Raw genomic sequence first — 12,575 nt, 5'->3', positions numbered from 1 at the left:
AGCGATCAGGCGACGAGATTCACTCCCTTTACGATTCGGCGCAGCGTTTTACGATCAAACTTTGGCGCCCGCATTGTGCTATATTCAGACACGCGGCATGCGTTCGCTGGGCCCCATTTTACGACAGCATGCGGAGCGAAGTTTTCAGCTCGCCGCTTCTTCCGGCGTAAAAATGAATAAGCACTGCCGATTGCTGAGGCCGCTTCACTCGCGACCGGCAGTGAATCGTCAATTGCTGCACTCATCGCTCATATATCCCCCTCCCACTTAGCTCCAGCGTGCCCCTCCAACCCCTCTTATTTATTTGCAGGCCCAACCACAAGGCTAAACCTGAATACAGCCCAGCAGATTGAAATGAAGCCGCCTCTCGGAAGCCGGCGCATCATCATTGCCGGCAATGACGTCGCCATTGGCGACGGTTACCCGCAGCCATACAGGCACCGCGGGCGACGTTGCAATCGTCCGGCAGCAGCAACAACCACGGCGCGGTAAAATAAACACGCCGCCGCCCTGGAGCCAGCCAAGCTGGAAGCAGCGGCGTACCACCGTAAAAGCGGCCAGCCCTGGATTGCCACTCCGCTCTGAGGAAACCAGCTCGGGCCGCAAACACCCGGCCATGGCGGCCGCCATTGACCGCCGCCAGCCAGTTCGGTCGCTCTCGGCCTCTGTTCGTGGGCGCGTTCTACTTTTTCTAGTCATCGCTTCAGCGTGGCTCCCAGCGGAGAGCTCGGTCGAGGGGGAGACGATAACCCCAGACGAGCTCCTCGAGGAACGCATCGCGGCGGGACTGAATGACACTACCTGCCTAGACCGCTGCGATGCGAGTGGGGTCAAGCCCAACATGTGCACGTGTAGGACGCGGCAGGAATGCTTTGAACATGGCGACTGCTGCGCGGACCGATTCCTAAAAACAGTTCGCACTCCGCGATTCGCCTGTGTACCGGCAGGATCCAAGCGCGACTTGCTGGCTGTCATGAGTTGCCCAGACGGGTGGACCCCAATCGTCGACAGTGATGAAACCAAGCTGAGGTGCGAGGCACAGAACCGAATCAACCTCAGGTTATCCTTACTCGACGACTTGCCCGTACTAAGTCGCCGTTCAGGGGTGCTCTACAGGAATGTCTACTGCGCGTCCTGTAATGGCGACACCAGGGACCTGCGCGCCTGGGAGCTGAATCTGATGGATTGCACTCCGACAAACGCCTCTCAGGTAAGGAGGGGAGTTGCTATGGTGAATGCCCTAATATACCACACTGCAAAAGGACGGCAAAAGAGCGGTGATCGAAAAAGCTGAAAGCCTCTCCTTACTGTTGCACAAGCAAGCCTAAAAAGGTCGCCAATGGATACGCAGAGTGGTGTGCATATTACTCGGATGTAGTTTGTAACCTGTGCTTACGAATGTTCCATATCTTTTGAACCTGACATCCTTGTGACATGGCTTTTGAACCTCTTCACACATAACCAGCGGATTTTTGGCAGACAGGAGCGTCCTCACTACTGCCTCCCTAACGCCGCGTAACGGGCGCTTTTCTCGAAACTATTCCGCTTCGTTTACTTTAGCGCAACAGTAGGCTGAATGTTTCTGCAGACTCACTAAAGGCAAATTTTGTTTTCATTTATAATATATTGAACTGCTAATAACAATGTTTCGTAGTCTGTTCTGACTTATCGAACAGTTTTTTTAATACACTGAATAGAAATATTTTAAAGTATTTTAGAACGTCCAATCAAACTTAGTTCTATCCAATGATGACAATCCACACCGTCGAATGATTTCGTAAACCCCATTGTGTGCGCGTTGTTTGGTAGATTCGCGATTATTAGCGACAGAATGAGTCATTGTCCGCAATGGCCAAATCCAAGCTCAAAAATTTGTTCTTCACCAAAACGAGATGAGATGTGGAAGGTTTCTCGCCCAGTTGCTTCACACATCCGAAGTTGCCTGCAAAAAATTCGAGGCGACAAAGGGAGAACTTTAAAAATGCTGGAAACATCGGCCAGCTGTGTAATTTGTCACAGACGGCAAGAGAGGTGCGGAGAACGCATATGAACATTCCAGTGTAATTTACGCTAGTAAAGACACCGTCAGACTTTACAAGCTTTCAGATAACTTGTGAGGAATAGACTAGTGTGATTTCACACAATCACAAAAATCACCCAAAGAGACCGTCGTTACCATCATCGGGCCCTCTCCCGTCTTTGGATGTCAGTGCCCAAACGGATCTCAGGACTAGCAACAAACCAAATTGCATGTGATCAAAAGTAAGCACGAAAGCTGGCGGGTAATTATTTCACACTCGCAGGCACTCAAGGATGGAACGGCGACAGACATGCGCTACTCCTCGCAGCTTCGAACAGTGACTTTCCGCTGGGGTGCCGCCAAAATTAGACCGCGGTGCAGCATATCAATCAAGGAGCTCAGTGACAAAGACTCTGCCCAAACGTTAAACGTCACACCTTGCCGACCAAGGCCCTTGGTAATGGCATGCCCTGACTCCTACGATAATGTCACAATCCGCGACAAATGCCACAGCTACGCAAGCATGGTAGAAGACAAGCACCGTATGCTCGTCTACAGAAACTTGCACTGCGCACTTTGCCACGAGGCTCCAGTGGAAGACCTCAGCTGCCACCTGGAAGCCCAACAGGGCCCACCGGACAAATACCCTCCTGCTGGGCCCGTGTCTTACGCGGTCGTCATGGACTTCAGCAATTGGCACGCAACGGCAACCTGGAGCGAAGCGAACAACATCTGCGGACGCGATGAGATCTACGAACCGTTCGCTCAAAAGTGCGTGCCGCTCGGATGTCCTAGCGACGTCTGCGTGCAACGCGACGACTGCCAGTGGACTCGACTTCGGCTCAACAAGGTCGTCGTGCAAGACGACGCTACAATTCTTCCAGCGCCTGGCTTTGAAGAACTGAAACCGGACCGCTGGCACCGGGACGGACCCGACGCAGTGATGGCGTGCATGTCAGCATCGCCGGCTGCCCTTAGGCCTGTAGGCTTCGAAGAGGTTTTGTCCACAGTGATGCTGCTAATATCCGTGGTGTGTCTCGTGTTCCACGTGATAGCCTATTCCCTGATACCTAAACTCAGAACTGGGCCATCCAGGCTGGTCCTCTGCCTCGCGCTTTCGGTCCTGGTGGCTCAGGCCAGCTTTGTGGCTGGCGGACTATTCCTATCGCCCGGCTCGGCGGTTTGCAGTGCGTGTGCGGTCGTTTCTCACGCGGCCCACTTGGCAGCATTCTTCTGGATGAACGTGATGGCGATGGACGTCCAGCGTACTTTCCGCAAGGGTGTCAGTGGAAGCTCGCGAGCCGGAAGTGCGTTTGCGGCATACTCCACGTATGCCTGGTTCGCACCGGCGCTGATTATAGCAGCATCGTCAACGCTACAGTACGTGATGCCAGACTCACCCTGGAGTCCTTCGTACGGCTGGCCTTACTGCTGGATAAATCGGCCGCTAAGTCTCATCGCTTTCTTCGGGGCGCCTGTACTTCTCCTGCTGATCGCCAACACCGTTCTCTTCTTGCTGACGGCGCGAAGCATCCACCAAACCACTCAACAGGTAATTTTCACCGATAATGACGTTTCTTTTCGCTGTTCTTAACAATTATGAGGCGAGCACGCATATTAATGCGCAATTAAAAGAATATCATCTTAGAGGGAACCGCGCAAAACAATACTGTAGATATTTAAGATTTTCGATCATAACCGCTCGTTATAAAAAATACTAGTCGCGTGATATCCCGCTTAAGAAGGCTAATAATAAGGTGCAATGTACACAGAATCGCCTCCTGGCTGGTACACTCTTGCAAAGCGTGAGATAAACCAACATATGTACAAGCTTGCTTATTACTTAAAAGGGAGGTTCGACTGCTCTTCTTGATAGAGTTGTCGAAGGTGCACATAAGCACAGCTAACAACTGAGCAATGCCTTGGTCAAATCAAGAGAGGATGAACATTCACACTATGAGAGGGTGACAGAGCGAGTAGAATAATAACGAAGGGGGGGCGGGGGGGTACAGTACTGCTCAAAAGTGAAGTGACTACGCTATTTGATATAACTGCATACCAGCGTTTCCTGAACACGCAGCGGCTGTTTGCATGATTTGCATATGGTTACCCCCCTGATATTTCCATCCTTGCTCGAGTAATTTTTTTCAGGCGCGAATTTTGATATAGAAATTCGGCGTTCGAGATGAATCGCGCAATCCCCGCAGAACTCTACACTCGGGAGAAGTCATGAGGTAGGTCACGAATAGCAATTTAGCAAAAACGTTTCAGATCACTGCGGTCACCCACACTAGAGGAATACGTAAACATTGCCTACTCTAAGCTAGGCCACCGCGATGTTTTTTTTTTTTTTTTTTTGCATCGGCGCGCCTCCTCTCCTCTCCATGCCGTCACCGTTTCTAGGGGCGCTAGGGCGGTGCGCGGTTGCTAGGGACGCCATAACGGCGGTCACCATAGCAACAACGCCGAGGTGACGTCACCACAAGCTTGTCTCCATTTATGCGTTTCTTTGCTCCTCTTCGCCCTCTTTTTCCCTAATTATATTTCATTTATTTGGCACTCAATCACTTTTTGATCGATTTCGATCATTTATCTGCACTTTACCCTCAGACGTCGGAACACATGTTGTCGACCGGTAGCGTGACGCCACGTTCGTTTAGACGTCGACATTATCTCGCTCGGTTATTTCGACGTCTGATTGGCATTTTTGCCTACAATTATTCACGTAATGACTCCTTCGACCACACGATTTTCCTGGCGAGATTCCTTGGTCCTTTTTCGCATACAAGTGTTCTTTTTCGTCTCTTTCGAGTATACCGCAATCGTGATGAAAAAGTCTGGGAACAAGCTCCTTCAAACACAGCCACTTAATGTTTACGCATTAATAAAAATCTCTTGAAAGCATCGTCATATTCGATATCGTACATGTACCATCCGACAACAATGTCGGACATGCTACAGGAACAGGTGCTTTTAAAATCAGGACAATAATATAACCAAACTGGGAAGAGCGAAAATGATGGGCAGTATTGCATTGAGAGCCAAACATGAGATGCATGTTTACGTAAAAAAAAGGGAATTTCCTGTTGTTATACATGAAAAAGGAAAAATAGGTATTCTGTTACACATTGAGGTCAAACGAAGTGTAATAGTTGTAGAAGGCTGGGTAGCCACATTTAACGAACCATGTTAATGGGGAGGGGTAGGCCGTTGTTGACACGATTGAATGAATGACCATGAATGCGCGCGTGGTGGGTCGCCAGCCGTGAAGCGATGCCATAGACTCAAGAAACCTCAGGGAGCACCATGACGGGGTGTGAATATGCAACATCCAGCGAAACCGAAGTAGTACTGGTAGTACTCGCTAAAGTTCATGCTGGCTTCCTCTTTGCAGACCAAGGTGGCCCGGAGGTCGGCATCCTGCGGCGGCGCTGGCAGTAGTGAGCAGAGCCGCCTAGCGCTCTACGTCAAGCTCGCCGTGGTGTTCGGACTGACGTGGCTGTTCGGCTTTGCGGCTGCTCTCAGTGGCCAGCGCGCCCTCTGGTACCCATTCATCGTGCTCTGCGGTCTGCAGGGCGCTTTCATATTCCTTGCGTTCACATTCAAGAGGAGCATTTTTCGCATGGTAAGAAGCCATTCGCACATATATTTTGCTGAAATATGTCTGAAAACATCAGCCCAGAAAACAAAAATATTCCAATGATGCACGAAGCTTCCAACGCGCGATGAATATGGAAGCACACCAATTCTGTGGACATGGCCCGCCCAAATTTGACAGTCCCCGCCGAGTTGTCTATGCACAAAAATGTTGGTTAAATTCAAACGAAGTGAAATTTCTAGGGTCTGGTGGGCCGAAGTCTAAATGGCCTACCTGAATTTTGAAGAGAACACAGAGTTGGCTATAGGCAATTACTATGTTATTATCTATATCCAATTATTACTTATCGATTATCATGTCATCGATATTATCGATGAAAATTAGGTGGCCGGATGAGGTTAAGAAGTTCTCACGGGTCAAGTGGATGCAGCTAGCACAGAACCGGGTTAATTGGAGATATATGGGAGACGCCTGATGATGATGATGATATTGCCAGGGGGCGCTCGGAGCGAAAGACGTTGAAGTGGCGCTCGGAGAAAAAGGACGAAGTGAATCGGCTCCGGACTCACAGGACGTACCAAAAGCTTGGACCGTGTAATTCCACCTGCACCAGCTGTGATAACCTAGCCCTAGTCGCCAATACCGTGACAAATCTGGTGGAGGTGCTGGGTGTTGGCGACTAGGGCTAATACCGTGACAATATTATTAGGGCTAATACCGTCGCCAATACCGTGACAATATTATCGAGCCGCTGCACCTCTGCGGCCAGACACTCGGTGCACACACAGTTCTGTGCACTTTTTTCTGCCTCATGATCTTTTTAATGCTAACGCATGGAAAACAGGGGTGAAAGAGCATTACTGAGATCGTGTGCCTCAGTTTAATTATTGACGTCCAATCACAACCCACGCATCAGCACTGCTTGCAACAGAAGGAAGACATGGCGGCTTCTTTGGCATCGCGCTTTGATGACAACAGCTGCACAATAGAAGTGCAGTCGGCGAAGAAACGGCACTTGTCGTCTGATGGCTGGACCCAAACGCATGTGCGTCTCATGCTCGAACGCTCTAGACAAGCTTCGCGAAAGGCGCTCCTACTATTGTACGAAGCTCTCCGCTTCGCCTCGCTCGGTCGGGCAATGACAGTTTGGAGAGGAGGTGAAAAAGCTCGACTGCAGAAGGGTACTATGTATATCACTTTTTATAGCTTTGCGGTCTTTCTTATTCATATTTTAGCAGCATTAGCATTGCCCTCCCATTTTTTCTCTATTAATCCATGCTTTTGTACACTGTAAGCTACATTTAGTGCTGCGATTTTACAGAGTATTGAACATTGCTTGCTTCATATCTTACGTTTGCAGCTGAGCACACGGATCAGTGCTACGGAAGTTTATGCTTTGTCTCAGGTTGAAGCAAACATAAATCAACGTATCTCACCCGCAACGTACTGCGGCCATAAATGCAGCGTCATTTAGTCCCGTGGTAAGTACGTTAACCATTCTGCATAAATTGGAAGCTTGCAGCTTAAGAGCTGCAACAAAATTAGGAATATAGGTCATCAGATGGGCAGCCAGAGTTGCTACTGGCGCAAAACATTCTTCTGTTTGTTCAGAAAAACAATCATTGTGGCTTTTGTTTTAATATAAGCGTTCTTCGGACAAATTTGTTATCAGCATTTCCGCGTATTCATTTTGAAAACGGGCGTGTTTCTTGCCATCCCGAGTACTCAATCCAAGGGCAACACTGTGTTACCCTCGATTACGTCTACGGCGGTCTTGATGTAATCCGGCACTCACGGGGACGTGACGCCTCCCTCGGGCGGTATGCTCACTGCTTCGTAGACGACCGTTAAAGAAATCACGTGATTGAGAATTTTAGCAGCAATTTCGGCTTTGTCCTGTGAAACCTTAATGCTTTTTGAATGTTGACGATCGCTTGATGTTCACGCAGAAAGTAACTGCCAAAACGAATGTTGCAAGAGCAGTCCTTAAGACCCAAAGCTGGCATGGTAAATATTCAATTGAGTTCCTTTTGCGATGCATGGCTTTGGCGGCTTACTAATCTAACTACCAACTTTGTTGAGCAGCCACCCATACCAAGTGATTGTTTCTTTCGTTAATGGAGGAGCGAATGCATAACTGATGACTAGGTAGTCAACGCCCATGTCCACAAAGGCAGTAACCGTGAAACCTTCGATAGCGACTTCAAGGTTGATTGTTCGTATCCTTGCATTGCACGCTGGCACCGGGCTTCCGACCTCGGGGTTTCTCCGTGTGCTGTGGTTGCGGCCTTGGTAGGGTATTGTCATTTTGAAGTCTGGTTTCATCGCCCTGATAGTACTTAACGGCGCTGGTGGGGTATATTTGCAGCGTATTCGCCTCAGCAATGCATAAAATTGTCATTTACGTTCTTCGCCTGTGGCCGAGGATAACCACTTCAGTTTCTAAACCTAGCCTACAAGAAATGGGTGGGCAAGGGGCAAATACCATAAAATTGCGAAGATTAGTCAAAGTTTAATATCCACTGCCGAACCACTGACCCAACTGACAAAGACAGAAACATAATTTCAATGGGAAGCCTTGTTCAATAGAACCTGGCATCTGTGAGTTCAATGTAGCCTCGTGCATAGGTCCCGACGCACGAAAACCCACGAGCAGCTGTAAACGAGCTGCAAAAACAAAATGAGGATGCCTTTTGGGGACGCTGCGAACGATCCAACCTTCGGCTGCAGCCCAAAGTCAGCTATCTGCAAGGCAAGCGTATGCTCATAGGATAATCCGAAGATTTCAAACGCAGAATGCCTTATTTTCTTCTTCGTAACGGCGTCGGCGCCAAGAAACTCTCACCTGAGAAGACCGCGCAAGTTGTCTGTGCGCTTTCTTCTCAAAGATGATTCTCCCTGTTGACTTACTTTTAATATAGATGACTAGCGAGATAATAGATAATGAAGGTCAATATTTTTAATACAAATTTATACAGGTTCGTTGCAGCACTGTGCATCCCTCACGCGTGTGCTAGACCTGCGACCACTGGTATTGCGGTAGCCAGCACCGACCCCAGTGTTTGCCCATCATGGCGGCAGCCTAGCTTCAGTGAACCGGACGCAGAAACTGAAAATACCATCTACCGAGACGTCGCATCACGAGCATCAACAAGTCTCTTTAGAAGACCGAACAGCATTCATTGTCGTCAACGGGTAGGACAGCAGCAATATCGGCAGCGAGCTCAGTCACATTTGTCTTGCTCTACAAGTCAAAATAAAACTGGCCATGTACCGCTACCGAAGCGGGGACCTGTTTTTTCTGCTGCTGCCTTGTACGCAGCCTATTCTGAGAGCCTTGAGTTATTCCCTACTAACCTGTAGTCTAAAGGCATTCAAAATCAATAAACCTGATATAACGACCACAGGTGTAGAGGGATTCGTGGGCATGGTCGTAAAGCCAACGCCAAATCTGGGCCGCCTGTCAAAGAAATACAGGTTATGGGGCTGAGCATTTCTTTCGAATGCAATTTTAAACCTATGTCGTTTTTTGTTGTTGTTGTTGTTTTTGGGCGGAAAACTTTCAAAACGCGTTCGTGAAATACCTTAACCTCTTTGGAACAATGCAGTGAGTGAGTGAGTGAAAACTTTATTGAATATTTTAAGGGTTTCGCGGTTGTGAAGTCTCCGTCGTCTTCTCTGGCGCTGGCGACTTGAGACTTCTCGTCAGCAAGGGTGGGCCCCTATTCCAAGGCTCCACTGAGTCGTGCTGCATCAGTCGCGTGCTGCACTAAGGCCCTTTGGGTCGCGAGCTCGCTGCTGGTGAGCCGACTCTCCCATTGCTCCGCACTCGGGTTTTCGTGTTGGTGGAATGCTTTGTTGCGTTCGCATTCCCACGTGATATGATAAAGTGTAGGTGTGGCATCGCACCAAGGGCAGGTGGCTCTGTATTGTGTCGGGAACATTTTATTAAGTATGTGTAGGTTAGGAAAGGAGTTGGTCTGTAATCTGCGCCAGCCGGTCGCTTCCTCCTTTGTTAGGGCTTTGTGTGGTGGTGGATATCTAATTCTAGCTCCCCTATGCAAGTGCAAGATCTCTGCGTATCCCCCCTCGCAAGCCTGTAGGCGGAGCTCCGGAGCATTTGACTGCCCTGCTCGGAATGCGTAACCTCGTGTGAAAGAAAAAGGAAGTGCCGGTTAGTGCAGATCACTTTCGGTAAAATGATCATAGACTGCGTTGTGTTTGCCCCAGATGCCAAGAAATTAATAATTAAATAATGAATAAAATAGCAACTCCATTGAACCGCCTTTATACATCCTTAAAATGATGGATATGAACTGCAAAATTGGAATCGATCGGGAAACAAAGCTTCAAAAAATTCTGATATTAACGTGGAATCCGAGATATGCTTGCACGAAATATTTTTTAGTGTGTTTACGCCTGGGGGTTACAGAGCGCTCCATCATTTACGCAGTGGTATAGATTTGAGTCTACATGATGCACAAAACGTAACTGCATGTTCTAAGAATGTTTGATGATATGCGCTTATGATCAAGCAAACTTATTCTTGTGAAATAAGGCGACGTTGATGTACCACGGCATATTCTACCCTGATCACTTTTAGCTTTCGATTATTAGAAAATGTATATGATCAAATGATCGAAACATACTAGCTGGCGACTACACTTTTTGCTAATACCGAAAAGGTAGCATAATACTGGTTTCTTCCAAATTCCAGTTCTCAAACAAATCATAAAGCACAACGTTATTTTAAAGGCAAATTTCAATAACATAAAATTAATGGAAAATACAGGACACGGCTATATTTCCGTTTCCATGAGAAACAATAATATTAAAGTACATTCAATCGCGAGAAAACGGGTATATTTTGGTAATCAGCATACACGTCTTATTATGAATGGCCCTCACCAAAACCGGAACATTAGGCCATTTCCAGGTGGTAAGATTTCAGCGCGAACGAATGCGTGAACGGGGGGGAAATGAACACTCCACCAATTCATTTTGCGCCGGTCAAAGCTCAAACGCTATTCTTGGTTTGAACGCTCCTTGCAGGTTCGGGACAAGCTGTGCGGGAGACGCGCAGACCAGCGGCGACGCCCGAGGAGTACGTCAACCACTCTCACCACCGCGCTGCACTCGACGCTGTCCGCCTCTTCGTTGGCGCTCGCTTCGGTGGCCACAGGCCGGGCCATGCCTGCGCACACCGCCAGTCCCAAGGGTGTGCAAAGGCCGCTGCTGCGACGCACTTAGCACGCGCCCCAAGTCAAGCACGATTGAAGGGAAAAGAAGGCGCACAACATGCCGGACACTAGCAGCTACTACACAGGCCAACCTCAGGGGCTCTCACGCCACGAAAACAGCAGCTAACCTCAGGGAACAAAAATTTGTAATGCTACTATTTCCCTAATCTGATAAACAGACAAAACAAGGCAGAACCCGCATGAATTCGAATTTTATCTTCACATGGTTGCGCGGCACTATGGCTCAGTGGTTAGGACGTTATAATGCTGAGCCACTCTGTCAATACAGGCTAAAAACAAGTCAGTGGTGTGCTCTACTATGCCAGTGCACGGTGACCGCTGGCAGTGTTATGTCGAAGAAAACGCACTTTTTGCTTCAAAAACCTATTTTTAAAACCCCCTGACACTCTTCGGTGAAACATTTTGTATATGTGCGCATTGGGAATTTTGCAGGGAAAGCTCATGGCCTTTGCCTAGTGCGCCAGGTGCTTTTGGCTGCTGTGCTGGCGTTCTTTTTTTCAGCAAGAGGCCGAAATTATCGGCGGAGCTTTGAGCAGGATTTCATCCATGGCTCAGAAGGATCCAATTGCCCCTTAGCTGCAAGCACCAAGATTGGAAGAAAATCTGGGACAGTGTCGGTCGCGAATACAGAAACCAAGCATACAACGCCCAAGATATTTAAAAAAGAGAAACAACGGTATCATATTCAACATCGTGTTAGCGTCCACCATTCTGAAAACTGGGAACCCTTGTAAAGTAGTGAACTAGCGCTGAAAACGCATAGACATAACTATTGAAAAAGAAACGAGCGTGTCTGCGTGCGCATTGTTTTCGTTTACATATCCATCTCTCTGTATGGTTTTGACTCTCGAAACTTATCTGGCGGCGGCCCGTCGAGTCGTGCACTCTGGAGAAAAAATGACAAGCTTTATTGCTATTATGCATAAGTAGCAATCGTGAACCTACTCGAACTTCCCCACCTAACTACAAATGAGAACTGAAGTGAATCGATCAGTAGCTGGCGAAGAATGAACCAGCGTTATTCAGGGTTAGTAACATTTATAGCCGCTTGGCTTGCCACGCGACCGCAGCAACTGCCGATAACATGTGGCTTGGCCTATATCTCAGTAAGATAAGCAGGCATGCATGCTTCACAACAACCAATTTTTGAACAGAACTTATATATACGTTTGTTTGTTTGTTGTTTTTTTTTTGTTTTTTATACTCTGCCCGCGACTATCCATAAGACACTTACTACTTTCTCTTTCAGCCTTTCGCTCTTCGAAAAACAAGACCGGAATTAAATTAACCCTGCAAGCTACTTGTTATTTCATGCCGACCTAACCAGGAAAATGTGTTTAAATAAACAAAGAAACATAAGGAATGTTAGTCCCGGATTATCGCTTACCCAATTCAGGAACGCTTGCGAGAGCCGCGGCCCGTTAGGCAGCGTCGGTCAATTTTAACTTTCTGCACTTGATGGCATGCGTGTAATCCAAATGAATAAAGACGCAGTGAAAGAGGACACACATAAGCACCGGTGATGCTAACATCAAACTAATATATTGCACACAAAAAAGGAAGACATAGCGATCGTAAAAAGACGGAACTGCCACGCGCATGAGTCAGGGAAGGGTCTAACTGGTATAGAACACCGGGACGTGACAGAGACCAGCAGCAGACATCTACAAAGGTAAGTAAGGTCATTCCACGAGAT

The 12,575-nt window shown here is 48.0% G+C and overlaps 1 protein-coding gene across 1 annotated transcript; it reads left to right on the top strand.

Annotated features, from left to right (window-relative positions):
• Positions 1-716: 716 nt before the first annotated feature.
• LOC146189407 (uncharacterized) lies at positions 717-11,042 on the top strand. The gene is made up of 4 exons (XM_084604238.1): positions 717-1,210; positions 2,304-3,572; positions 5,415-5,645; positions 10,671-11,042. The coding sequence occupies exons 1-4, from the start codon at positions 842-844 to the stop codon at positions 10,866-10,868; spliced, it is 2,067 nt and encodes a 688-aa protein (XP_084460364.1). The 5' UTR covers positions 717-841; the 3' UTR covers positions 10,869-11,042.
• Positions 11,043-12,575: the final 1,533 nt, after the last annotated feature.

This window comes from Amblyomma maculatum, chromosome 5 (assembly GCF_055883805.1).
Source record: "Amblyomma maculatum isolate TAMU_Amacu chromosome 5, ASM5588380v1, whole genome shotgun sequence".
Taxonomy (NCBI): domain Eukaryota; kingdom Metazoa; phylum Arthropoda; class Arachnida; order Ixodida; family Ixodidae; genus Amblyomma; species Amblyomma maculatum.
This window is presented reverse-complemented; position numbering and strand designations above follow the sequence as displayed.

Bases quoted from the DNA above. Each gene is read 5' to 3' on its own strand.
- LOC146189407 (XM_084604238.1), top strand. From the start codon at position 842: ATGTGCACGTGTAGGACGCGGCAGGAATGCTTTGAACATGGCGACTGC. The intron at 1,211-2,303 runs GTAAGGAGGGGA...TCACACTCGCAG, and splicing joins CTCCGACAAACGCCTCTCAG to GCACTCAAGGATGGAACGGC. The intron at 3,573-5,414 runs GTAATTTTCACC...TCCTCTTTGCAG, and splicing joins TCCACCAAACCACTCAACAG to ACCAAGGTGGCCCGGAGGTC.